This window comes from Lampris incognitus, chromosome 5 (assembly GCF_029633865.1).
Source record: "Lampris incognitus isolate fLamInc1 chromosome 5, fLamInc1.hap2, whole genome shotgun sequence".
Taxonomy (NCBI): Eukaryota; Metazoa; Chordata; class Actinopteri; order Lampriformes; family Lampridae; genus Lampris; species Lampris incognitus.
The window spans coordinates 13,135,773-13,163,050 of NC_079215.1; the positions used below are offsets into that span (position 1 = coordinate 13,135,773).

The following is a 27,278-nucleotide window of genomic DNA, read 5'->3' on the forward strand; positions in this document are numbered from 1 at the left end:
ATGAGGACGGTGGACAACTTTAAGAACACAGAGAGCGCTTTTGACTTGTTTTATAACATCTGCAGTAAAAGTTCATGCACAAATAAGAGCTTACACGGGTTGCATTTGACAGGAACTGTTTTTATTAAAGAGGCATGCCGTTAGTGTCTCAGACACCAGCAACACAATGGATCAACAACGCACCAGCCTTATCGTATCAGGACAGGAAACGGTCGCAGAAAGGACGGACGAGTACCTTTGGAATGAGAATCTACTGGGATGTTGGCTAGTTTTGAATTTAGCTGTGCAACTACGCTGAAACAATAGTCGCTGCACTGCACTCGACAGGCTACACAGACCGAATTTGTAATTGAGGACAAAAACCTTAGCCCTGTATAACCCGTTGCAGAGCGCCACCGTCGCATGAAAAGGCCAATAAAGTGCTCCGTAGTGTCCACCGACAAGAGAGGAAGACGCGATCGACAATTCTCAGAGTGGCATTGGTTTGTTTTTGTACTGATGTGCTCATAAAGACAGTACAGAATACAACTAAGTCACTGCCAGCTTTTATTAGCTGCACAGCATTGAGTAGAAACTGGATGGACTTACAAAGAAACAGAAAAACAAAAGGTGACCCACATATCTGCTTATCAAATCACATGCAGAAAAAAATGTCAAATTTAAGTAACGTTTGATTTTTTTTTTGTCTTATGATACAAGACGTTCACATTGATCAGGTCGTGAAAGAGACAGCCCGACCTATAAGACTATCGGATAGACAAGGCTCAGCGTTTTCGGTTTTTATTTTTCAAAGCCATCCAGCATGCCGAATTTCGCCACAAGAGGCCACTGTTACATAACCTCACACGAACAGGAACAATTTTTGGATCTATGGAAACATAAAATCCGGGTGAAAATCAGTTTAAAAATCTGGGTGTTTTCCGGTGAAAACCGGTAAAAACCAAAAACGCTGAGCCGTGCAGATAGAGTTGCCTTGTTAAGTACTCGCCCCCTTTTGTCCACAAAATAATTTAAATGCACGTTTTCACGACCGATTCATTAGACTGGTGCATCTGAGAAAGCAGAAGATATTTTTTGTAACTGAATGAAACGAAATTGCAAAAACTACATCGGACAAGTTGTACACACCATTTGACCCGGAAACCGGGGTTCCTGGTCACCTTATAGACAAACATCATAATCTTTATAAAGTGTAACAGTGCACATTATGGGCTTCATAGAGATTGTAAGAGCGTTGATGCTGGCAAGAAGCGAGACTTTTTTTTTTAAATAGACTTACTCTTGAAAGCCCACCGTGCAAAATAAATTATAAATATCAAAACAGCTTTCTGATTGATTTTCATTCGTTTCATATAATTCATGACCTATTTCATTCCTGTGTGAACGAACCCATTCTAAGAATTAGGCAAGCCTGTGAATCAAATGCTAAATTTAGGCAGCAATGACAAGTACACCTCTCCTAGCAAGTTAAGTTAACATGCATGCTTCGTAACAAAATATAGCTCGCAAAACTGTACCACCTTGTGTAATAAGCAAAACCCGTGTCCAATATTTGGACTATAATAAAGGGAATTTGCACTAGGTCATCTGCTAACATCCGATTGTGTGTTGTTTTTTAAGCAAGCACAATCACCGCTCTACCAGTTGTGACATTTTAAATCCATTATAGCCACTATAAACAATACGCAAAGCCCAAATATCTCCTAATCAAAGAACAGTGAGGAAAAACTGCAACAACGCCCCCCCCCCCAAAAAAAAACAACTCAAGTATCACCTCTCTGAAAATAACACAAAAAAAAGGCAATAGAAAGTCTCAGAAAAGCATAAATACCCGCTCCCAATAAGAAAATACATCTGCGATATCCCTAATTTGCATAGTGTGCCAATACGTTGGAACATTTCGTCCTACATGAATGTACAATATAAAGCGGTGCTAAAGTTAAGGCAACACAAACAGATCGGGAGCACTCCGCGTTTTCGTCGCACAAGTCCGACACGTCGATTCGTCAGAGGTGAAGAACACGTGGACGTGTATTGCTGGCGCCTTACAGAGATATGGCTTCACCCAAGGCCGCTGGAGTACCGTGATTGAAACGTGTGTGTGCTCAATAGCTCCTGAGGTACAGTTCTGAATCATCAGAGGAAAGTCCAGACAAATACGCTATATTTAAAATACAAGGATTGCAGTGGAACAGTCTTTCTTGAGTAACAGACCGTGGCGGTTTTATCCGTTTGTGGAGACAAAAAGTAATTCTTAAAATTGGACACGTGCCTCCACGGATATTAATGTGATGACGCCACCACCGGAACCAGTATTCCCACCTAACAAACACAAAACAAGTACAGTCAGATCAGTATTTTTGCAGAGAGGTTTTGGGTTCCCGCTCTCGAAGGACCGTGTGAAACCTAGGCTCCACTTGGTGCTCGGTTAACATATGAAGCCCTATGGCGTCGCACGAGAAAGGCCACTTAAGTAGGTTTTGTTCGACACCACCCTTGAGTTTTGGACATCATACTTACAGCTGTTTGCAGAGGACATTCATAACCAGGCTGGGGTCCTGATGTCCATGGTGGACATTGTACCGAAGCTCTTAAGGAAAGACATCGGGGATTTCTGTGTGATCGCCATTCCTATTCAATCTTTGGACTGGTTGACTTGAAGCTAGCATGTTGTATTGCACGGTACAGGACTTAAACCAAGAGCAGTAAATGGGGTCTCCGTGTCCCAAGTTGCAAATTTAGACCTCCTGCTCAGTTGCACAACAGGTTATATAAAAGACAGTCTATAAAGACAGTTTTGAGTTAAAAAGGGTAAAAAAAAAAAGAAAAGGCTAAAATGTACCTGTTCCACCAAGGCCCTTTGACAATCTTTGTTAGGAAAACATGTGATCTCATTCTAAGTTATTTCAAAACAGCTGTAGATCATTCAGCCTGTGAGGTTTTGTCCTTCGTCAAGTAGTGCTGGAAAAATAAAACCCGAACAAACAGGAAACCATCTACAATCAGTTTTTAGAAAGTTCGAAAAAAAGATGACGAACGAACATGTCGCTGAGCCCGAGCGAGACGCCGTTACTCTTCCATGGGAATGTAGGATAAGATGGAGTGCTCTTGTGCAATGGCAGCCAGTTCTTTCAGGAACTCTGTGAAAAGGATGGCAGCGAAGACCTCGGTCCGGGCCGGGGAGATGGTTTTAGGTTGCGCTGGGGGTGAACTCCTCAAGATCCTGCCACCCTCTGCACTGATGGACGCTCTGGGATCGCTGCCATGTTTGTCTGAAAACATAGACACAAATTTTCCCTTTTTTTTTCTTTTGGATTTTTTTCCCCTATTTTCTCCCCAACTGTACCTGGCCAATTACCCCACTCTTCCAAGCCATGCCGGTTGCTGCTCCACCCCCTCTGCCGATCCGGGGAGGGCTGCAGACTACCACATGCCTCCTCCGATACATGTGGAGTCGCCAGTCGCTTCTTTTCATCTGACAGTGGGGAGTTTCACCAGTGGGCCGTAGCACATGGGAGGATGACGCTATTCCCCCCCCAGTCCCCCCCCCCAAACAGGCGCCCCGACCAACCAGAGGAGGCGCTAGTGCAGCGACCGGGACACATACCCACATCCAGCTTCCTACCCGCGGACACGGCCAATTGTGTCTGAAGGGACGCCCGACCAAGCCGGAGGTAACACAGGGATTCGAACCTGTGATCCCCGTGTTGGTAGGCAACAGAATAGACCGCTACGCTACCCAGACGCCCCGACCCCATACACACAAATTTTCTAAGAGGATGGAATTTTGTCCCTCCCAAGCTGGGCATACAGTGTGCATACAGTGTGCATACATACAAGACCGGGTTGGAAAATACATTTGTTAGAAGTTTTACACTCATCCCATATTCCTCTTAATGAGATCTTCGTTTTTCCAAATCATTTCCACCGCCATTAAACAGAATTTCAAGGGGTGGGTTTTCAAAGCATGTCAACATGCCCATGAAAAAAAAAAAGCAAGGCAGAGAGATTAAGTTCACTCTTTTGAAAAAGCGTCTTCAAAAATCTACGCGAGAAGAACATTTTCCCCAAAAAGATGTTGTTGTAACTTGCACGACTTTGAAACCACGGGGGGGGGGGGGGGGGGGGTCGAGTTGAAAAGGCACGTTGAACTTTTAGGACTCGGCCGTGGTTGAATCTCCACCGCAGTGAGACGCGAATTAAGAAGATCAAGTGGAATTTATTCTCGTCTTAATAGGACTGAATGCATCTGATACGGACTACAGACATAATCTTGGGAGCGTTTCATGGGGGGGGAAACTGAGGAACTTCAAGCCAACACAACTCCGAACCCTAATTACCACCGGGGTCATTAGAAATATGCCCCCTGGAAATTTGGAGTCATTTTGAGCTAACCATCCTCTTTGACTTGGAAGTTCACAAAAAATGGATTGTTCTGTTGATCGTATGAATGAAAGCAACACTTGTGTGGTGAGTTAATCGTGAGCAAATAAAACACGCTACACAGTCGATAGCCAGCCCGCGGTAATTTGTTACCTTCTGCTCCAAATGAGGCCTCTCTGGCGAGGAGCCAGTGCTGGGCGGCTGTGATCATCTCAGGAAAATCTCTCCTGGTCACAGCTAGATCGTCGATCTCATTTTTCAGGGAGGCTAGGACCTGGAGGCACACGTATAACCCGATATAAGCCGTGGATTTAAACATCGTCTATGCTAGTTAATCACGCTGCACTTAAGGGACGCATGCAAAGGATGCGCTAACGAGAACCACTTCCAGTTTCAAGATAAACAGATCTTCTCTTGTTTACCAGCCCTGATTGAAATTAAGTGTTTACACATTACGAGTGCATCCCTTGCCGTGCTCCTCGTAACACACCCCCCCCCCCATGATGCCAGTTCCACCCACAGCCAGCGCCATCTTTTCTGATCGTCTGTACATTAAACATGAATCAGCCAAAGGACTGAAGTTGCCCGATACTATATCTTACGGGAGAACAGTGACACCCCCCCCCCCACCCCGAGCTCTGATTTTACCAGATTTCTTGCATATTCCTTGCAATACCCGGCTTTAATTTGCATCTTTGAACAAAAGTATAGAATTTCTTACAGTAGAATTCAATAAAAACACAACACGTCAATCAATCAACATGTGCAGTTTGTTTTCACTGCCACCTCCTACACAACGCAGGGTCAACATCAGAGCGTTACTTTTTTCCCTTTTTTTTTTAAATACTATTTATTGCCGTCTTAACACAGCACGGGTAAGCCATCAGTTCTCCTGGAGCTGGTGCAGATTTAGTGAGCAGGGCAGTCACTTTGAAATATGGGGAGGTTGGGAAGTGTGTGTGTGTGTGTGTGTGTGGGGGGGGGTGTTGTACCACTGCACCTCAGGATAGTCTCCTTACTCACCGGGCCGTCCTGGGCTTTTTATTAATTCTTTGCGAAATGGCTTAATAAGCAAATAATAACTTGTTTATTTTGTTCATTTGGTCTTTTTTTATGGGCAGTTCCCCCACATTTCTGTCTGGTACTCCCAGCAAACTGTTGTGATAAAAACAGCCACCACTCAAATACACACACACACACACACACAATTCTATATATATTACTAGTAGACACACTCAGTTTTATGTTACCTGGTAAAGAGAGCGGACACTTGGCTGGAAGACCATGGTGGTGTTGAGAAGGAACGAGCGGAGCAAAGGCTGTGGGTAGGCTGCCAACTGGGCCAGGATGCCAGTCAACAGCAAGTTGACGTGGACTGAGTTTTTCAGCATGTTCTCCAGACGGGACAACAGCACGCTGATGAATGGACCTATAAAAAGAGAATCGGGTCGATGGTGAACATTTTATTGTTGTCTAATATGTATAGAAAAGAGAACCCTTCACATCACAGCGCCATACAAATAGCTGCCCATGGTACACTAATGTATTTTAATTCCGCTCACCTGTAAAAGGTACTGAATGGCTTTTAATCCCACATCTACCTCTACTGGTGCCGAACGGCGAAGGCAGTTTCTCGGGTTCTGGTGTATCTGCAGAGAAAGCGCTAAAATCCATCTCCTCCTCCTCCTCCTCTTCCTCGCCAGTGGGTTTGATCTGGTTGTGGAACTCCCCGTCAACTGTGACTGGACTTCCACTTGCCTCAGTGTTCAAGGTATGAATCAGTTCCTCATACTGAGCCAAAAGATCATCTCCAGCCTCAGCAGCACAGGGGTTTTGAATGTTGAAATTACATTCAATTTCATCTTTGGATTTGGTGTCTGAGCTTTTAGTGCTGTTAGTATCACTACTGGAGGTTGGAAGGGTAAGGCTTAGTCCATTTCTAACGACAGCCCCTTTCTCTGGTAAGTCCGAAAGAGTTTCTTCCAGTTGGGTCCCTTTGGGTTTGTGCTTTACACCCTCGCCATCTCTGATGTCTTTCTTGGCAACAAGGTTGTAAACCATGACATCATCCTGGAAGTCAGATTCCTCAATGTAGGAGCCCTTAACCAGCATGGTGGCTGATCTCCTCATTTCCTGGATGTGCCTGGGAGGCTCAGCAGGGGACATCTGTGGGAGTTTACTCTCAACAACAGTCTCAGCATTCTGCACCGGGCAAGCATCGTAACTATCATCCCACTCCAGCTCTGGCTGGTGAACAGCAGGTGGCTCACTGTTTTGAGGTGGGCAGGCCCGGGCGAATGAAATTTTCCGGGGCACTGTCTGCGCTTGCCACTTTCTAAGGCCGGCCTCCTCCAGAACACCAGGTTGGTAATCCTCGGGTGGGGGATCCTGACCATCGTATGGGGCTGACCAAACTCCGCAGGCCCGTATACAGCTGGTGATGCCAAGGCGGGCGTCATAGAGGTAATGGAGATAGCTGACGTCCAGATACAGCTCTGACCCGATGACACACGAGTTGCCCGAGCTGTCCTCGTCCAAGAAGTTCTCCTTTTTCTCTAACGAAACAAAGACAAAGAGTTGATGAATTTATGTTCCCTGCACCTCCATGAAGAACTCATACAGAGCAGAACTAATGAGTTTGACAGATATCCACAGGGGGGGAACTGATTTAATAAACCTAACCAACAGGAGATCTCACCGGTTGATAAAACACTCATAATCATGCCTCTTATATCAATCTGCCTATTAAATGCAAATGGGGTTAAGTCCCTGCAGTGTGTTGTGATACAATTAGTTTCTTTAGGTAGACTTTGGGAAACATACATATTCATGTGTGTCACAAATTATGTCGTTTTATTCTCTGCCCATTATATTGCATAGAGCTTTTTTAATCTGCTTAGTGACTGGAATAATCATGCTTTCCATTCATCTGAATTTTGTTCTGATTTGTTTGACTGTTGGCCGTTATTAATGATGGTCTGAAGCAAAAAGCCTCTTAAATAATGGCACCGGAAGACAGATTTGCGGTGGGAATATGTTTTGCAGTAGATCTACAAGTGGCATGGAGCCAGTTAGAGCCGCATTAAATATTACAAAAAAGTGAAAGGGTAAAAAAAGATTAGAAAATTGAGCAAAAGCGATCAATTGTTTGACTGTTCTGCAAAACATAACTTATCTAACTTAAAGCATTCATTCTTCTCAAGGGGAATGAGAGCAAGTTAAATACTCACAGAAAGTTGACTCAGTTCTTCTGGACACCGTTATTGAGAGACACGTTTCATCAGTCATCTAATTGACTTCTTTATTTTGTAAAGACTTTATTGGCAGAAATTCGGTATAGATGACCTCTCGATGTTATGTAACAAATATTCTAAGCACATTATTGAAAGGATACTTATCAAATGTATACATCATCCTCCATTTAAAACACGTTATACACTCTCCGACACCCCCTCCGCCTTACCCGTGGTGCCGGCGTTGCCGGGACTCTCTGTGCCCTTGGACCAATGGATTGAGTGGAGCTGTCGGAGCGGTGGGGGGCTGTTTTCTGGTGAGCAGCACGATGGTGTTAGAGAGAGGATCTTCGCTGCTGACACCGAGTAGCAGTCCCTCTCCCTTACCACACGTCTCTGACTCAACATCATGTGATTACAAGGGATCAGGTACCTGGAGGGACAGAGTGGAGCGGATCCTGTTAGGTAACCCAGTGGGTGGTAGGAGGGTGAGAAGCGGGGCGGGAGCGAGGGGTGGGAGCAGACGGTGACACGCGCCTACACCGTAGGGAGTACAGAGTGGAAACTCATCACGCCATAAACCAATTAGATGTTCCATGCTGTGTGTGTGTGTGTGTGTGTGTGTGTGTGTGTATGTGTCTCCCACGCACCTCAGTATGAGCTGCAGCATCACATCCTCACAGTATAAGCCGATGAGAGTGCGGAACAGTGCCAGTGAAACGATGCCCAGCTGCAGCAGTGAATGAAATCAATCACAAAAAAAACCACAGAGGTTGTAAGTAAAAGTAACAGTGAAAAGTGCTGCAGTTTATGCAAAAAAAAAAAAAAATTTGTTCACAAATGAATTGATGCAAAAGCAGAACAAGTTTTCCAAACCATCAGAGAAAGTGAGTGATTATGAGGATACAACAGGTCAGGGATTCTTGTTTTATAAGCAGCATTTTCCAATTTTGACGGGGGAGAAAAAATGAATACTTAAAACACTTTGTGCTATCAAGGATAATTTTTCTCAAGTGTTGCATCAATTTGTGCTGAGGATCAATGTGGGAGTTACAAACCAGTTTATCATGGCAAATGTGAAAAACACACATCTACTTCAGTATTCAAGACACTGCAGGTGCACCAAATACTGGACAGGGAACCTTGGGACATTAATATATTGGAGTAGTGATGGAAGGAACACATCAATGTTAATGATGCCTCACAAGGTTTTTTTTTTCTCCCTTTTTCTCCCCCAATTGTATCTGGCCAATTACCCTGCTCTTTTTTTTTGAGCCATCCCGGTCGCTGCTCCACCCCCTCTCTGTCGATCCGGGGGACCAGAAGGAGCGCTAGTGCAGCGACCAGGACAAATACCCACATCCGGCTTCCCACCCACAGACACAGCCAATTGTGTCTGTAGGAACACCCGACCAGGCCGGAGGTAACACAGGGATTCGACCCGGCGATCCCCGTGTTGGTAGGCAACGGAATAGACCGCTACGCTACCCGGAGGCCCCCCCCACACAAGTGAGACAGGAGGTTGGCATCGGAGCAGCGAAGGTGGCGGGAAGGAGTACGGTAGTGGAGCAGGTCGTGAGGTAGGAGGGGGCCTGGTTATGGAGGGCATTTGTGAGTAGGGAGAAGGTCTCTGAATTGGATCCATTGTGGGACAGGGAGCCAGCGGAGGTTCTGGGGGACAGGAGTGATGTCATCACGGGAGCGGGAGTGGGTGAGCAGGTGGGCAGCAGCGTTCTGGATGTACTGGAGTTTGTTTTGGACTTTGGATTATGAGCCATAAAGAATACTGTTGGAGTAGTCGATTCTGGATGTGATGAAGGCATGGATCAAAGTTTCGACAGCAGAGAAGGAGAGTGATGAGTGGAGACGAGTTGTGTTTTTTAGGTGGAAAAAGGCAGTTCTGGTGATTTTATTGACGTGGTGTTCAAAGGAGAGGTTGCTGTCGAAAATGATTCCGAGGTTGTGGATGTGTGGGGAGGGTTTTGGTAAGTGCTTTGGGACCGAGGATAATCGTGTCAGATTTATCACAATGTAGCGTGAGGAAGTTGGTTTGCATCCATGATTTAATTTCGGTGAGGCAGTTGGTTAGAGTGGAGTGAGTTGCAGTAATGATGGATGTAGTGGTGATGTAGAGCTGGACGTCATCGGCGTAGCAGAGGAAGTGGAGACCTTGACGACATCTATGATGTTACCAAGAGGGAGCATGTAAAGGCTCCCCCTTAGTAACATCATACATTGTTAAAACTGCCATCATATGTTGTTAGAATTGACTTCCTAAACACACCGTCTTAACGTCAATCTGCTTGTGACCTCCTGTACCTGGAAGGGGGTGTTGATACGGCTGACCAGTGTATCCAGGAGTTGAACGTTCTCATGTCGGTGGAGGAGAATGAAGGAGAGAAATGTCTGCAGCAGGGCTGGCTCAGAAATGCTCCTCAGGAACAGGTCAAGGTAGGCTGTGGTGGTCATCACCTCTTCTAAGGTCAGCTGCAAAGATGGAGGGATCATCAAGTGGCACAATTAAGTATCGCCAGGTTTTAGAAACTGATGCATTGCAGATATGCTGATACGAATTTGGAGTATAAAAACTCAAGTACTGTAGAGTCTATGACTTCAGGTCTTCCCCAAGCCCATATTGGTAAATACTACTTTATTTAAAGAGTATCGTGCATAATTCATTTTCACATAAGTAAACAGATAAGTGAAGAGGAGAATGATGGCCACTCACCTTATGAAGAGCTGGTGCTAGGACAGGCACTAAGAATCCATTGTAGATGTAACTAACCAGCTGGTCTCTGATACTGGGGTGGGCCACCTGGGAAAAATAAAATCAATGCTGCATGCCAAGCCTTAAGTAAAGACAAAGGAGAGAGCCATCTGCATTTGCATGTGTGTCCCTGTCACCTGTATGACAGCATTGCAGAATTCCAGCGAGTTGAGGAACTGGACGAGGGCGGGCATCTTTTGCCAGTCGTCCCTGTGGAGACAATGCCACTCTTCGTTCGGCACCTCCAGTTTAGTGGGCAGAGATGAGTATAAGCCACTCAGCCCTGTGGCTAGCACCTAAGAGAAACAAGACAGATCTGGACAGTTAGCCAAGTATTTACACTAAACTAACATTTACGTTATGCTAAAGAATGTCACGAGCTTAACTGGGGGTACCTGCTGTCATTTTGAGTAAAAGCATTTACCCTTGTGTTTTACATTATAGCAGAAGAAACAGTATGTAAAGTCAATGAGCCATTTTCAGTTGTTTATGATACCAATGTTGAACTAATATCCTTGTAGATAAAAAATAAGGCACTTTCGGCATGGACTCTGATTAGATTTAAACAGTATTCTGTCTTTGTTACGTGTAGAGAGACAACTTGGTGTCTTTCTCTAGATCAGGTAATTGAGCAGTCTAGTTTGTCATAAAATGTCTATGTATGCTATACTATAGTGCAATGGTAATATAACTTCCAAGTCTTAGCTGGTACCAAAGTAAATCGGGCACAGGGACCATTATGCTGATGATCTGGTACTGCAAGCTGGGTGTAAAAATGGAGCATCAGTCTTGTGGCACTGACACCCTCTTATATACGTGGCAAAAGATAGCGGGCCTTAGATTAATTATAGACGGAATGTCAAAGGCTTAATGAAGCGTTAATGAAGCAGCACATGAGATGAGAAACGGGAGGGGCTCTCAGTTTGTGGCTCTTATCTTTCATCATATTTATATAAATGACTCATGACACTTAACATATAGTATCAATATGCAATGGTCACAATTAAAAATAACTGCATTCCATTGTATCCCATTATCATTCAGACTAACATCAAAATGTGTATTTCAATTCCCCCCCCCCTCCACCCCCCACCACTGCCCTACACCTTCTATGCACTGGAAATGTAACCAGGCCATTACAGTAACCTACATTTCAGCTTTCCTTCATCTTACTCTGGCTCTTGGATAGCTTCCCGAGGGATTTATGCATGAGATAAGAGGTTGAACTGTTGGGCAGTGATTCTTCCAACGAGATAACACTGACAGCTGAAGATACGCAGAATCAACAGGAAATATAGAAACAGCATGATGTGATTTAACAGTTCCCTATCGTTACTTTTTCCTAGACGTAGATGTATGCATGCTGTATTCTGCACTTAATGTCAACATGTAGATCGTTGTACCCTGAAAAAGTTTTGTGATTTGCGTAGATGTGGGTAGCGATGTGTACTTGTTGTAATTTTCTGCACCCTTCTGCTTCCTCATTCTGAGCGCTCCCTGTAGAGCAAATGAACCCTCCTCTGCCTTCCTCCCTGTCAGATAATTCCCTGACATCAGAAGTACAGCTAAGACCTTTATCCGTTAGTCCAAAAAATGGAAGTCTGTATTTTTTTTCCCCCTATAAAGTCAAAATGCAAATGGCTATGACAAAGGGGACAGACAGGGGACAGGGGACATGTCAAAGTCGTGTCTTTTAAATGAAAGCTGATGTGCATATGCTGGCTTTATGAGCTAAATGATATCTGATATAGTCGGGTGTATATATTCCCTTTTGATATCCTCAAACAGTTTTGAAGGGCATTCAGTTGGAGAGGGGGTAGGTGTGGTTGGTCACAACAAAAATATGCTGTTTACTCATCTGTATACCTTCAACTTAAAAAAATGGTACACTTAACTGAGTTCAAAAAGAAGTCAAGCATTTAAGGTCAGTTAGAGAAAGGAAAGAAGACCCACTGATCATCATACAGGACTGACCGGACAGAAGTATGTGTTCTCTGCAATGTGTTTGGCCACACGTTCGTTCTCAGCAGACAATGACATGATGAGCAGCAAGGCGTCTCTGGCCTGCTGGCCGACGGTGCCTTCCCTGTGGATGAAAGGAATGAGCAGGGAGAAGATCAGGAAGTTGGCCGCTCCCTGGTCCTCGCTGGTATGGAAGAAGAGCTCTAGCACCGAGGGGTCTTTGGCCAAGATGCAGCACAGCTGGTTAAGCAAAAGCACCAGCTCGGTCTCTACATCAGGCGCTGCTGTGCCAGAGCAGGAAGACAGCAGCATCATGAGGCGGTCGCAGGATGGGCTTGTGGTGCAGCAGCGGCTGGCGTGCTTGGCCCACCAGCATCTCGTACATCTTCAGCTGCTCCAGCTTCATGTTATCCGTGAACTCTCGTCGGAGGCTCCAGACAAAAAGGCGCTCCATCACGTTCTCCATCACCACAAACTCCAGGATGGGGCCCATGGCCCCTGCCTGGCCACTCTCCTCCTCTATTAGCAGGAAGAGCATGTGTTCCACGTAGTTCTGCACGGCATTGGCCTCGTCGCCAGGGATAGGGCTAAAACGGAGACCGCCACCAGAGCTGGTGCTGAGGCTGATGACACCCAGTGAGGGCAGGCTGGAGCTACTGCGCAGAGGGTCATGCTTCTCCAAAATCTTCACAACCTGGTGGACAAGAAGAGCATTACCCAAACTATTAATTTTATTGATGTATATTTTCGGTTATTTGTCTTGGTTACACGCTGCAAGATTTGATTATTTGAGCTGTGTTGGCCTTCACTGTAACCTTGTAACTAGCAAGAGATTACTGAATTTGCTGTACTAAAAACAGAATATGGTTGGAGAAAAACACGAGACACATACCCAATTTCCCCGATAATCCCTGTGCTTAAAATTCTGTGGGGCTAAAGAAGCCGGACTTATTGAAAGCAGTTTCCCAGAAGAAATATGCGGGTTTACTATGAGGTGTAAGAGTTAAAATATAGTTAAGACGCTATCAAGGACCTGCAACCTTTATCGAAATCTATTTTCTATTAGTGTTCAGAACGCAAAACCTACCTTAAGTCATCATATTTGTTACTCTGCTGTGATTCTAGGAATACTTTTCTTTTATTATATATATATATATACACACACACATACATATGCACATTATTACCACTACCTTCTATATATATATATATGTCTGTGATTGTGTCTGTATGTTAAGTGTAATAAGTAAATATATAATCTGACAAATCATTTATATTAACAAAAAAAATATTGCTGACAAAACAATCATAAGAAATATCTTGTGTGCCACACATTTATATAGTATTATTATATACTGTATGCAGTGCAATGATTATTAATTCTCAGTGTACAGCAGAGCTCAATTGAAACACCTGCTCCAGCATGTATATGCTTTTTGACACGTAGGATATGGTCAGCATTTTCTTTTTATAGATACCTATACCATCTCAACAGGTTGTACTTATATCATGTTTGAGTGCGACGCACCTTTAACCTTTACAAGCCATAACTTAAAAAGCGGTGACCATGCACCTAAAGCAGTCCTTTATCTCTCTCGCAGTTCACTTTATTCAAAAAATGGGGTTAAAATAGGTCAACACACTGCCAGATCAGATCACTTTGGAAGAGCGGCGTGAAACAGCCCTTTGTCTAGCAAGTGCCACCCTTGTATGTTCTCTTGTGTAGAAACCAGAGTCACAACAATGGCCCCAGTGTCCCCGGCCAGCCCGCGCTTCCTATGACGACGGCCTGTTCACAGAGAACTGAGGCATGGCTGATGGAACGCCATCCAGGAGGATGACATTCATGTCGGTACAATAGACACAGTAATGGAGGGGAGGTCAAGTAAATGAAAGGTGTGCGTGAGAAGCACTGTCGTCGCATCAGTTCGAGAGCAAAGTCGACCGCTTTCCCCTCGTTTTGCAAATATGTAATATAAACAAATATAAATCCTTGTCACCAAACAGAAACACGTGTGAATTTGACAGATTTCCTGGCTCTGGAGGGATTACTCATATCTAGCACCGAGTGGTTTTTGTGCAAAACCACACCGACTAGCAACAAACGGCATCCAAAAATACAGGACTCAAATCCTGGGTATTGTCCGACAACAACCAGTTGTCGACACGCGTCACAACACAATGACGAGTAAAGCGAGACCTGAAGAGAAGGAAATTTAAGTCATAAACTGAACAGGGGAAGGGCACTTCACTAAGCATGGTACTTCGATGTCCATGTTTTCTGATCTGAAACCAAGTCAAGGGTACATTTATCAGCCTACTGGTTAACTAAGCATGTACTTAAATCTTGACAGGCTGGAAACTGCACCGGCCAACTGTCTAATGCAACACAAGCTATGATGACAAACAAGGGCTCTATTTTCATTTTGAGGACTTACTTCACGTCTTCACTTCTAACAAACCCCCAAGTTTTAATGAAATCCCAACTAGTCTACGTTTGTCCGGGAGAAACGGCTCTAGATGGGGAAACGGAGTGGTAACACGGGTCCCACTCACAGAAACACAGAGTTAGAAGTAAAACGCAGCTGATAAAACATCGGCTGAGCTCGCCAGATAAATTTCAACATGGTGAATTTACAAGATTTGTCTGGCTCACAAGGTTATCGCATGATAATCTGCCATCTCCCCTGCACACTTTAACCATCTCAATGCTGCCGAGTTTCGCTTGCTTTCCTGTCTGATGACAGAAAATGTACATGTGCAGAGAGAGAGAGAGAGAGAGAGAGAGAGAGAGAGAGAGAGAGAGAGAGAGAGAGAGAGAGAGAGAGAGAGAGAGAGAGAGAGAGAGAGAGAGAGAGAGAGAGAGAGAGATGAGAGAGAGAGAGGAGAGAGAGAGAGAGAGAGAGAGAGAGAGAGAGAGAGAGAGAGAGAGAGAGAGAGAGAGAGAGAGAGAGAGTCAGTCTATGGTCTATTCCTCATTAATATTCATTAGCCATCCTTTTGAGTGACAAGTGTAGGCAAAGGTTGGCGGTAAGGGTGGGTGGGGTTTCATATTTCGCTGATGTGATTTCATAAGCTGTATGTAAATGAGTGTGATGACATCATGAGTATCTGAAAAAAGATTGGCCAATAGAAGCTGAACCAAGGAGAGCATTTTCAAGAATAAAAATAGACACAACTTACACTGAATATTTTTGTTCAGTAGAGAGAGATTGCGAAACGCGTGACGATTAAAGTAGTAGTCATTGTTAGAAAATCTTTGGATTTCAGTTTCAGTCCAACTTTACATAAATAAATGACTAAATAAATACATGAATAAGAGACTTCTTTTTGCACTCTTCCAAGATAGTAACTCTGCAACACAGTAAGGTCATTTGTCCCACGGTGTGGCTGAGAAAGAGGGGGGGGGGGGGGAAAGGACCCAGCAGCCGCGGCAGCTTACGTAAGGGTTAACGGAGGACACACGCTCTGACAAAGTGCCAAGAGCCTGAGACATCCGTCCAGAGCCAAGATTCCTCCAGCCATGACCATACTGGAGATTAGTGTTAGACCTTCACAGCACGTTCAGCATTTTTGGTTTCAGTTTCCATTATCAGGGTTTGAGGCCGAAATCAGGCATCACGGACACAGTACGCCCTAAGCATTTTGTATTTGCTAAAGTGGGGTTCAAACTATCAGCTTAGGTGTTCAGATAACGGTTCAGTTGGGGTTTGGAGGGAAGAATCCAAGGTATTTTGAGGTTATTATGAGAACTAGGACGGCTCTGAAATGCGGGACTTGCTTTACCTGAGCCCAGTGGTTCTTGAACACAATCATACAGGTCTCCGGGTCCACCCCTTTCAGGACCACAGACTGTCGATCCCGGTTTCTGTTGACAATCATGGAGGCCCATCATGGTGACCAGGTTATACATGGGCTAAACCATCTCAAAGGCAGCAGAGGTGTGTGTGTGGGGGGGTAGTCCTCGCTGGTTACAGGATGCAACCATAGCCACAGCAAGGGGAATGTGCAGTGGACCTGAAAATGCAGTCACAAATAGAAATTACCTTAGGCATTTAACGTTGTTGATTTACAGCGTATAAGTGGACAAAAGCTTCAAATCCCCATCCTCCATCCCACTCACAGATACACAGACATGCAAACTCTCTCACACATTTTTCTCTCTCTCGCCACGGTTAGACAGCAGCTATGACAGGCATGCAGGACAGAGAACAAGACAAGGACACAGTGAGATCACTTAATGGAGGAAGGGAATGTTTTGCGGCACATACATACTTGCTCGTCCTCGGCTCTCGGAGTTGCCTGCCACATTTTAGACACGGCTGTCAGATGCCAAATCCCTCTCAGACTATGTCATTGGACTGTTACACATGCCAGGTGTCCTCCTGACATTATGTTCATTGCAAAAAAAAAACTTATATTGTATAAGATTACAGAAGCTGAGTTTTAATTACTCTGGCCGAATGTGGTGGAACAGCAAAAGTAGAAACCTGCTGGTTTGGGGGGGGGGGTTTTATGGGGTTATGGTATAATGCTTCATATCATTATGTTGCTTGGGGAAAATATTTTGCCACATTTCACGTTAGGCGAAGTCCACATTGCTCACATTGCTTGTCTGCGTGTGAAAAGTAAATACACTAAGATGGACAAAAAATAGCCCAAAGCCAGCTTGCAGCCGAATGCAAAGTTAAGTTTACATGTTAAAGATGCCCCCCCCCTCCTCAAGTGTGAACTTGTGACAGTCAGATGATAAACTGACAGTTTAAATACAATTATATGTGCCTTTTGCCATGTTTGTCACTGTTCTTTTAAAACACTAGAAACTTTTCTGGCAACGTCAGGAGTGACACACGGTGTGAAATTGTGGAACGTGAAAAAAAACATTGAAGCTACATCAATATCAGTATTGTAATGTGTTTTCATCTGCAGCTCGTCTGTGTGTCACTAGCCAGCTGCAAGCCTGCAGCACACAGACACACAGACAGTCAGCTGCATCGTCTCCCTCTCTGTTTCCTGATCTTGCACATGGAGGTGACGACTATCCTTCCACTGCAGAAGGCCGCCACCGGCCAAGTGCCTGTACGTGCTGGAAAATCACAGTCACGTTCAAGGGAGCCTACCCATACCAAACACACTCGAGTCTGATGCGTCGCTTTTCCTCTCTTTTTTGTTTAAGACCCCGCAGTACAGACAGCGTCATAAAACAAACAAAACTAGCAGCTAAACAAAACACACGTCTGCAAGCGGTCTGTTAACAGCACGAGACACTACTGGGTCGTGCGTCCACCCTCGGCCAATAGGTCAAGTCAAGTTTATTCACGTAGCGCATTTAAAACAACCACGGTTGAACCGAGGTGCTGCACGCGCTTAAAATACGATATAAAGCGAGAGACACATACTGTGGCGAATTCGGGGGGGGGACAACGCAACCACTGGAACTGCCGCGACCGGGGAGCGAACCCGTACCGCCCGCACCGCAGGAGGCGTCGCTATCCGCTCGACTAAAGGGTCAGACCCGCGAGCCAGCGGCCAGCGTGCCTTGTTATCCGTGCACGTTACGGTATGAATATAAAACAGTATATGTAAGAGGACCGTTACGACCTTAACGTCTCGTTTACGTCACCGCAGATGGACCGTAGCGTGCGCAGCAGCAGCAGCCACCGCAGCGCCACGTTAGATCAGTTCGCGTCCCTCGGGAGGGCAAAAAACTCTCTTAACCAATCACTGCGCGCCCCTTCCCCGAATGAACTCTGCCCCCCCCCCCCCACCCCGATACCGCTAAAACTTCACAACCAACCACGGCGCTCAGGCGTAACCGAGACACACACACACACATTCTGCGCCGCTTCACATCTGCTTCAAGTTAGCGGAGGGCTCTCGCGCTATAGCGAGGACTTTTTCCCCTTTTCTCTTTCTGTGCGTGAAGGAATGTGGCGGCAGAGCGGACGGCGTGTTACGCTCTCCGTCAGACGGACGCTTACCTTGGCGGAAGCATGGCCGCTCGGAAGTCTTCAGAATCCCCCCCCCTCCGAACCGCTACACGCACACGGGCCCCATCGCTGCCCTGTCGGGACGGGAACGACACGGACATGTGAGACCGGGAGGGAGAGGGAGAGGTGGGGGAGAGGGGGAGGAGGGGAGCGGCCGACGCGGTGAAGTTGGACGTCGGTGTGAAAAGTGGTGTGCCCAAGTAACGGGATGTGAGTAAGAGGCTTAGAACGCGACTGGATGGGGAGAGGGGTTTCACGGGGGGGGGGGGGGCGGAGGAGGAGGAGAAACGGAGCAGAAGGAGGAGAGAGAGAGGAAATAGGGAAGGGGGGGGGGGATGAACAGACAAGGAGGGAGGGAAGGGGTTAACATGACGGCTGCAACGTCCGAATCCATACCGGGCCATCAAGACTCGGCTCGGCTGCGTCTCAGTGAAGTATTTCTCAGGGAATGTCGCGTCTTCAACCTCCCTCGTGGGAGAATAACGCCGCTGTCCAGTCCAATTAGCGCCGCGGTATAATTGGCGCCCCTCTCAACGATGAGAGGCCCCGGGCCGTGCGAGAGTTAATCGCTCCCTGCGACGAGGATCAGCCCGCGGCGGGGACGGTTTCTCGTGGCGGTCTAAAGACGAGGCAAACTAATGTGCCAAACACCGCGGGATCGGTTCTGCGGCGAACGGGCCACGCACCGATCGCATGAACTGCTGCCGAACCGAGGAAGCGTCGCGGATAACGCGCGATGTGCTGCTGTTGATGCCTGGACCAGCAACAGTTCAACAACGTGGGTTTCCGGGCGGGAGGGGGTGTAGCAGAAAACTCTGTATCAGTACAAAGTAGTGTAAACACACAGAGAGAGAGAGAGAGAGAGAGAGAGAGAGAGAGAGAGGAAGAGAAGACAGAAACAGAGATGGTGTCCAGATCTTTTCTGCTCCCTGATAGAAGGAAGAAAAAAAAACGCTGCAGGTTGCAAACTTTCTACAATGTGGTGCTTAGTAGAGTTGGAGGGATGATTTTGATGCCCCACCCCCCCCACCACCACCACCACCACCCACCAAGGGGATTTCTTCCCTTGTTTACACAGGAGCTTGGGATCAGCCGTATTGGCAGACAGCTGAGATGGCAACCTGCAATGATACCGTAGAGCGCAGGCCGGCGGCCTGTTGTCGGGGGCACCGTCAAACAATGTGTTATTGGACGCCATTAAAGTAACAGCAAGCGGTTTCTGTCGCTTGTACCTCTGTGTTCGCACTAATACCCTCTCTAATCTGGTCCTTCAGCGGAGTGATAAGACAGGTCTGGAGCCAGCTGGAGTGGCTGTGTGTGTGTGTCTGAGTTCAGGGGACCAGCAGCGTACCGGATTAGCATGATGCAAGCAGTAATTAGCTGCACTCAGACAACACTGCAGCAGCAACTGCCTCCCTCCCTCTTGTGAATTTAAAGAGATTATTGAGTCTCTGTAGGAAAAAAAAAACTATAATAAAAGGGTGCAATCCATAGTGTATGACATTTTGAACCATTTAGCGTATTCCAAATTTGTTTAAAACTTTGGCTTAGTGGCACAGACATGACGACAATTCCCAACTAGGGACTATAAGGCCTTAATGGGAAACCGAAATTCCAAATACATGACAATTCCCAACTAGGGACTATAGGGCCTTAATGGGAAACCGAAATTCCAAATACATGACAATTCCCAACTAGGGACTATAGGGCCTTAATGGGAAACCGAAATTCCAAATTACGTAGATTTCCAACAAGCGAAACATCAGTTTAGTCGAAAAAATAATGTAATATCCGTGTGTGTGAGCGTCCGGGTGGTGCAGCTGTCTATTCCGTTGCCTACCAACATGGGGATCGGCGGTTCGAATCCCTGTGTTACCTCCGGCTTGGTCGGGCATCCCTACAGACTCAACTGACTGTGTCTGCGGTTTGGGAAGCCGGATGTGGGTGTGTGTCCTGGTCGCTGCGCTAGAGCCTCCTCTAGTCAGTCGGGGCACCTGTTGGGGGGGGGGGGGATGAGGTGAACTATGTCCCCGTGGTGAAACTCCTCACTGCCAGGTGAAAAGAAGCGGCTGGCGACTCCACATGTATCAGAGGAAGCATGTGGTAGTTTGCAGCCCTCCCCAGATCGGCAAGAGGGGGTGGAGCAGCGACCTGGACGGCTCGGAGAGTGGCGTAATTGGCCGGATACAATTGGGGAGAAAAAAGGGGGGAATCCCCCCCTCCCAAACAGAATTTTTGATATAGGCTAGCTTTTTACAAAAAGGAAGTCATTTTTTTCAGGCTTGTGATGCTCTTGATGCCTATGTGTGGACACAATTACGCCATTGGGATTTTGGTAGGAGGTGGGGACATGATGAGTGTGAACTTAGTGATGAGACTGACAGCAAAATCAGCTAGGACAGAGTTGTAGTTTCAGAAATACTCTCCCCCGGGCTCATGGCTGGTGAGAGTAACGAGAAGAAAAGGTGCTGAGGACCTACTTTCTCATCAGCTGACCAAAGTGGGGAAGCTGCGTCAACGCTGATTTTCATTCACAAGTTCATGTATCTATTTCCAAGGATTGCCTAGAAGGTACATACTTATTTGTGAGATTGTATATGACCACAACCAGACACACATGCATGCATGCATGCAGCATGCACACACAGTTTTGTAGATCGTATCACAACAGTATCCATGTCCTCTGCGTATCTATACGTACAGTGTGCCATGACGCGTATCTAAGCAGAGTATTTTCATACCTCTTGTGCCTTTCTGACAACGGGTTCAGCCTTCTTTTAATTACAAGCAGCTCTTTGAAATGACAGTGCTCGGCTCATTGACCCATGAACAGATATAAAACTAAGCCTTAAAATGTTTCAAACTGCAGATTATTTTGTGAAAGCGTCACATCTTTCCACTAAACCTCATTCACATTTGTGACACTGACACGGGTCAGATACTGGTTTCTTACACAGTGTTTACCAAAAATTAGTATTTATACAAGAGGCCTTGTGCTCTTGTCTTCTTCTTGTCCTCCAAAAACAAAATAAAAAACCAAAACACGGGGGCGTCCGGGTAGTGTAGCGGTCTATTCCGTTGCCTACCAACACAGGGCTCGACAGTTCGAATCCCCGTGTTACCGCCGGCTTGGTCGGGCGTCCCTACAGACACAATTGGCTGTGTCTGCGGTGGGAAGCCGGATGTGGGTGTGTGTCCCAGTCACTGCACTAGCGCCTCCTCTGTTCGGGGGAACAAGGGGGAATAGCGTGATCCTCCCATGTGCTACGACCCCCTGGCGAAACTCCTCACTGTCAGGTGAAAAGAACCAGCTGGCGACTCCACATGTCAGCGTTATTATGAATCCCACGGCACTTCTAGGCAAGACACGCCCCACGTAGCATCCAGGCGCTAGGATTCTGAGAAGACCCACCCCTACGCTATTAGCGAACCTTAACCCTAACCCCGCCCTAACCCTAACCTTAACCAACCCAACCAACGGAGACAACGAGTACTGGCCAATCCTAGCGCTTGAATGATGTGGCATTCATAACGCGTCAGAGGAGGCATGTGGTAGTCTGCAGCCTCCCTGGATCGGCAGAGGGGGTGACGCAGTGACCGGGATGGCTCGGAAGAGTGGGGGTAACTAGCCAAGTACAACTGGGGAGAAAAAGGGGGAACCCCCCCCCCAAAAAAAAAAACACAACCCAAGCTTGGCTATTATGTTGCCCCACCTTAATGAGGTCATTATTCAACCGGTGGGTGTGGAGAGGCCCTGAGGGTAAAAGAGGCAAACAAAGTGAAAAAGGAAAATGCTTGCCTATGAGGACTAAACACCTGTGGATCTTGTTTCTCACATCGTGAGTTTTCTCGTATCACGGACATTTTACTCAGAGGAGTGGTTTCAATAAAAACATGAAAAGTCGACCACACCTTAAAGTCAGTCAGTTGCCAAAACCTGCAGCAATTTGTAAACTCAGTATACGCCTCGGCTGTTTTTTTCTCTTGCAGAGGACTTGCAGGGCATGTTTTGAACATTTCAAACAGGGTTATATGGTTTATTTTTTCAGTAATCAAAACTTACACTGGAACAGTGTTGTCGTACAGGGAAAATACATCTTTACTTTGGGCCTTTTAACGCTACAATGGAGAAGATTTGCATTCCAGTTAATGTATTTTTGATGCCATCTCTGGCAATGCATATTTAAGACTTAAGTTGCTCTTTTTAATGCTTACCGTTGGGTCGGAAATCCTGGGCAAAAACACAGCACGTCGTGTTTTACATCTTCAACATAGCAACCAAATGCAGAAAGAGAAGGCTTGTTAGTGGCGATTTTAGAGAACGAGCAAAGTTACGACCAACAAACATATGAGAGACCGAGCCTGTAGAGAGCCTTACCAGCAATACTCGGTATTTGGGGGGGGGGGGGTGTTCTGGGGAAGGTGCTGACACAACAGCACTAGTGACTCAGTCTCATTTTGAACAACTCTCTGGAAATTTTCAGTGGTCGAACGGTATGATTACCACGTGTCCGCGTAGGTGTCAGTAAAGAAGAAAGAATAGGGAGCGCTGCAGTGGGTCAAGAGCATAGTATTAGTGATGCTGAAGAAAAAATATGAAGTGCTCTTCAAGGATAGAGCAAGAAGTCGAGTGAGAATATAAAAAAAACGATGACTTTCCAGCCTACTTGTAATGGAAGTCCACGGTATGAGCTGGACAGTCTAAAGAGAATCCGAGGCACTCTGGTAGTAAGTAGGGTAGTAGTGATAGGTGTCGGTAAGTTAAAGGGAAACAATCACGGTTTTCAACACTGTCTCTATGTTGTTGGGATAAACACTCCATTAGCAACCATAATACTGAGCCGCCTTATGTTGAGTCTCTGAGAAACCACTGAAACTGTGAGGAAGTGTCCTCCAAGGATGTCACTAGTGGACAATCTGTAATATTGTTATTTATTTTTCTTATACAAAATGTAGCCATTTTCGATGTAGCGCAACTCGGGTAGCGGTAAAACCAGGAAGTAAGGCTGTAGTTTCACAAATTAGGATCGTCTTTGCCGCACAATTACAGCAACGTTTCAGAGAGACACAGAAGACCCGCTTCGGTATCATAGCTGCTAATGGAGTGTTACCCCTATGATATATGGAGACGGATGACGTCGAAAATCATTTCTGTTCCCCTTTAAACAAGAACATCAGCCTTGGGATTGCAGCTTTAAGTAGGCTAGTTCAACAACTAAACACATCTAGATATAAAGGGGACTATGTCCATCTCTAAACTACATCACTATGCTTTGTAGCTGAGAGATGTCAGTTATGTCCTCCACCTCCAGTAGTCAAGGGGAAAAGATGTCCAGTGATTCTATTTCGTCTGATTGAGCTTGGCCTATTTCTCTCTCCTGAAGGTGGTATTCAGACAGGAAACGTACAATGGCTTGTCGTGGCCATAGCAACCCAATGACAAACACACCCATTACTCGAAAGGGGCTGTTGAAATATTAAGGCCCCCAGGTGAAGCCATTGACGAGCCAGATAGTGCCTAATCTGGCTTTGTACAGCCTTACTGAAACAACAGTTGGTGGCAGAAAGCATCACTAGTACCTCTGTGTCCATCTCCTGACTACTATGTAATGATTATTATCATTATCCATCCATCCATCCATTATCCAAACTGCTTATCCTGCTCTCAGGGTCACGGGATGCTGGAACCTATCCCAGCAGTCATTGGGCAGCAGGCGGGGAGACACCCTGGACAGGCTGCCAGGCCATCACAGGGGCCCACACACACACACACACACACACACACACACACACACACACACACACACACACACACACAACACACACACACACACACACACAGATTCACACCTAGGGAAAATTTCGTACGGTCGAGTCACCTGACCTACATGTCTTTGGGCCTGTGGGAGGAAACTGGAGCACCCGGAGGAAACCCACGCAGACACGGGGAGAACATGCAAAGCCTGCACAGAGGACGACCCGGGACGACCCCCACGGTTGGACTACCCTGCGGCTCGAACCCAGGACCTTCCTGCTGTGAGGCGACTGCGCTAACCACTGTGCCACCATGCTGCCCTTATTATTATTATATTTATTATATAAATTATATATTGTTGTTATTGTTATTAGTATTACTATGGTTATCTCCAGCAGGGGCTGGACTTGGCTCTAGATTCATAGCAGCAGATATCTGAACTAAGGGAATAAACGCAAATGAATGAATACAAATCTGGAAACGATCAAATTTAAAATGTACATTACAATGTTTGAAAAATAAGCAAGGTCAATAATTAAAAGTCTACACAACACTAAAACAATATATTTTCACTGAATACTAATGTACTTGGGAAACATCCAAGTCAGAGACATCAACCCTGGTGCATATCTTATCATTTAGCACAATCTTTATGATCTATACGCAAAGCAGTGAATTTCAGCTAAGTGTTGCTTCTGTGGTTATAACTGCGTTATTACAACCATGGGTTGTTAAAGGCTTGGCTATCTGATCTGATATGATATGAGTCACAACTCCCTGGCTATGTCCTTCCACCTTCTACAATAAATTAAAAAAGAGTCAAATTCTTCCGTGAGGAGTATTTGAGAGAGAGACAGAGAGCGAGACCAGTTACATATTTTGTATTCTCAGTAGTTCTCAATCGAGTGGTTTTTTTTACATAGTTTTCGTATGATTTCCCATAGTTTTATATATAGTTTTATAGTTATTAGCTACCCTTCACGGTGGATTTTGATTGAGTGTTGTCCAGAGTAGACAGCTATTCCCAAAGAATGAAAAAAATAAAATAAACGGCGGGGTGTGGTTTGATACCTGTAGCCCATCCCAATATTTTCCCCAGATTCTGGCCTTTTTTTATTATTATTTATTTAAATCTCAGGTGGGGCCGCGGTCTGTCTAAACCGGGGTGTTGTGTTGACCTTAAAAGACAAGTCCCTCAAGCCAGTCACGCGCGTTGTAATGAACAAAACAGAGCAAACGGGTGCAAAACAGTGACTGTAGAGGGCACAACAAGCGCCAAAGATAAGACTTGTGATTATGTAAGCAGATACAGCTTGGTTCCACTGCATTCTGTTGGGTTGCTCAAGAGCGAGATGAAGGCCGGCGAAGGGCGTTGGCGGGGACGTTTAACATGTGATGGTTTTAACAACAGGTTGTTCCCACCACTTTGTTCAGTCATCACCGGAGGAGCTTCGTAACATGCTCAAACACACTGCGGTCTGTCTACTCAAAAGTAAAGAAAAGAAGAAAATGAGAGCAATGCCCGGAGAGAAATAAATGCATGACTAATGTGAGATACAGTCAACAAACAGAGCAGTGCAAAACAACCTGCAGGAATATCTATCAAATTTTCACAAGTGGGCACTGAGAAGCAGGAGAGGATCCAACAGGTGTCCCTCAGAGGGAAAGAGAATGCATGTGCCATGTTGTGGAGTTCAAAGAAGCCGGCACGCTGCAATTTGCCCAGAGCTGGGGTTCAGACTCTGCCTCGGCCTGCCATGCAGAGATAAGGCTAGAGCGGGGCTATAGTGCAGACAGCGACAAATGGCGACACACAAAAGATAGAATGGGTAACACCAAACTGCAGGTTCCTATCTAGCTTCCAGCCATCAATACTGGCAAAATGGGATGTGACCCTTGACCCTTGTGTCAACATATCTGTTACAAGTCAGTAAGAGCGTGCATGTCTCGATCCTGCTGCCAAACACCACCCAGGCAGTGAGGTGTTACCTTGCATAACGCTACGGAAGGTGTCAAAAGGAGACAACAGACATGAGGCCGCAGTGACTGGCCATTATTTGAAACCTGATGGCAATGAATCGCTGAAAATTCTCTCAACATTTTCCCCCCTCCCACACATACTAACTGCAGATATACAATGACAACCAGTGAGATTACTCCACCTTATGATGTCGGCAGGAGTAAACCCAGGCCTATTCATGAAGAACTGCAGATCGCTACAGGTGATAGGCGTGTTTACTGTGAGGGCACAACCAATCTTCTACTGCTACTTCCTCTACAGCTCTTTTGCATCCTGTCTCGTGGCCGAAGGAAAGATAACTGTGTTTGCATGGATAATGGGGTGGGGGTGGGGGGGTATGTGTGATGGAACTAGGAAAGAACATGCCAGCAAAGTTCAGAGATAATATCAGCAGTAGAGCACAAACCGAGCTGCAGCTCCTCGCTCCCGCTCTGAACTTGTCCTATCGAAACGTGAGCCGCGAGGTTATTAGAGCGATCTGCTATTTTCACCGTAATTTTAGTAAGATGTTAACCAAACCTTGAAGAGTTTCGTTCTTATGTTTACACAGTGTATTCCAAAATGGCCAACAGGTTCGTTCAGTTTCAATATTTGCCCGCACTTGGGTAACTGTGAGGGGAAGTTTTCTCTTTTTCATAGTAAACATGGCAAGCGAGAATGCAAATCCATGCATGGTTACCTTTGCCCATTATAATAGTAATAATTAGCTGCTTCAGCTATTAGGCCTAATCATTTATTATTCATTTTTGGATCTGTAACAAGAGCTACCCACAAACAATATATAACCTCTGTAAACCTTGTCACCATACCTGAAAATCATTCCTTCAACAGACACTTGATGCAGTGATAAGAGGTGGGCCTGTTTATGGCAGATTCGGATAAATCCACAGCTAGAGTACCAAACCGAGCCCTGTGATGGCCTGGCGGCCTGTCCAGGGTGTCTCCCTGCCTGCCGCCCAATGACTGCTGGGATAGGCTCCAGCATGCCCGCCACCCTGAGAGCAGGATAAGCGGTTCGGGTAATGGATGGATGGGTGGAGTACCAAACCGAGGTTTGAAGGATTAATAAACAGCCAATCTAAATCTTTTGTTGAGAATATATTTGTGCACGAGTAAGACTTGCCAATCAAAAATAACACTTTCACAAACTGGCCCTAGAAACCGGTGT

The 27,278-nt window shown here is 45.9% G+C and overlaps 1 protein-coding gene across 1 annotated transcript; it reads right to left on the minus strand.

Moving 5' to 3' along the window:
- Positions 1–669: 669 nt before the first annotated feature.
- fhip1aa (FHF complex subunit HOOK interacting protein 1Aa) lies at positions 670–16,236 on the minus strand (the record flags this gene model as incomplete). The annotated part of the gene is given in 12 exon segments (XM_056279763.1): positions 670–3,272; positions 4,537–4,657; positions 5,634–5,812; positions 5,946–6,938; positions 7,847–8,049; positions 8,267–8,346; positions 9,936–10,103; positions 10,345–10,431; positions 10,521–10,679; positions 12,358–12,663; positions 12,665–13,039; positions 16,132–16,236. Coding segments are annotated over 12 exon segments (2,979 nt in total), but the record flags the coding sequence as incomplete, so codon positions are not given.
- Between the last annotated feature and the right edge of the window lie 11,042 nt (positions 16,237–27,278).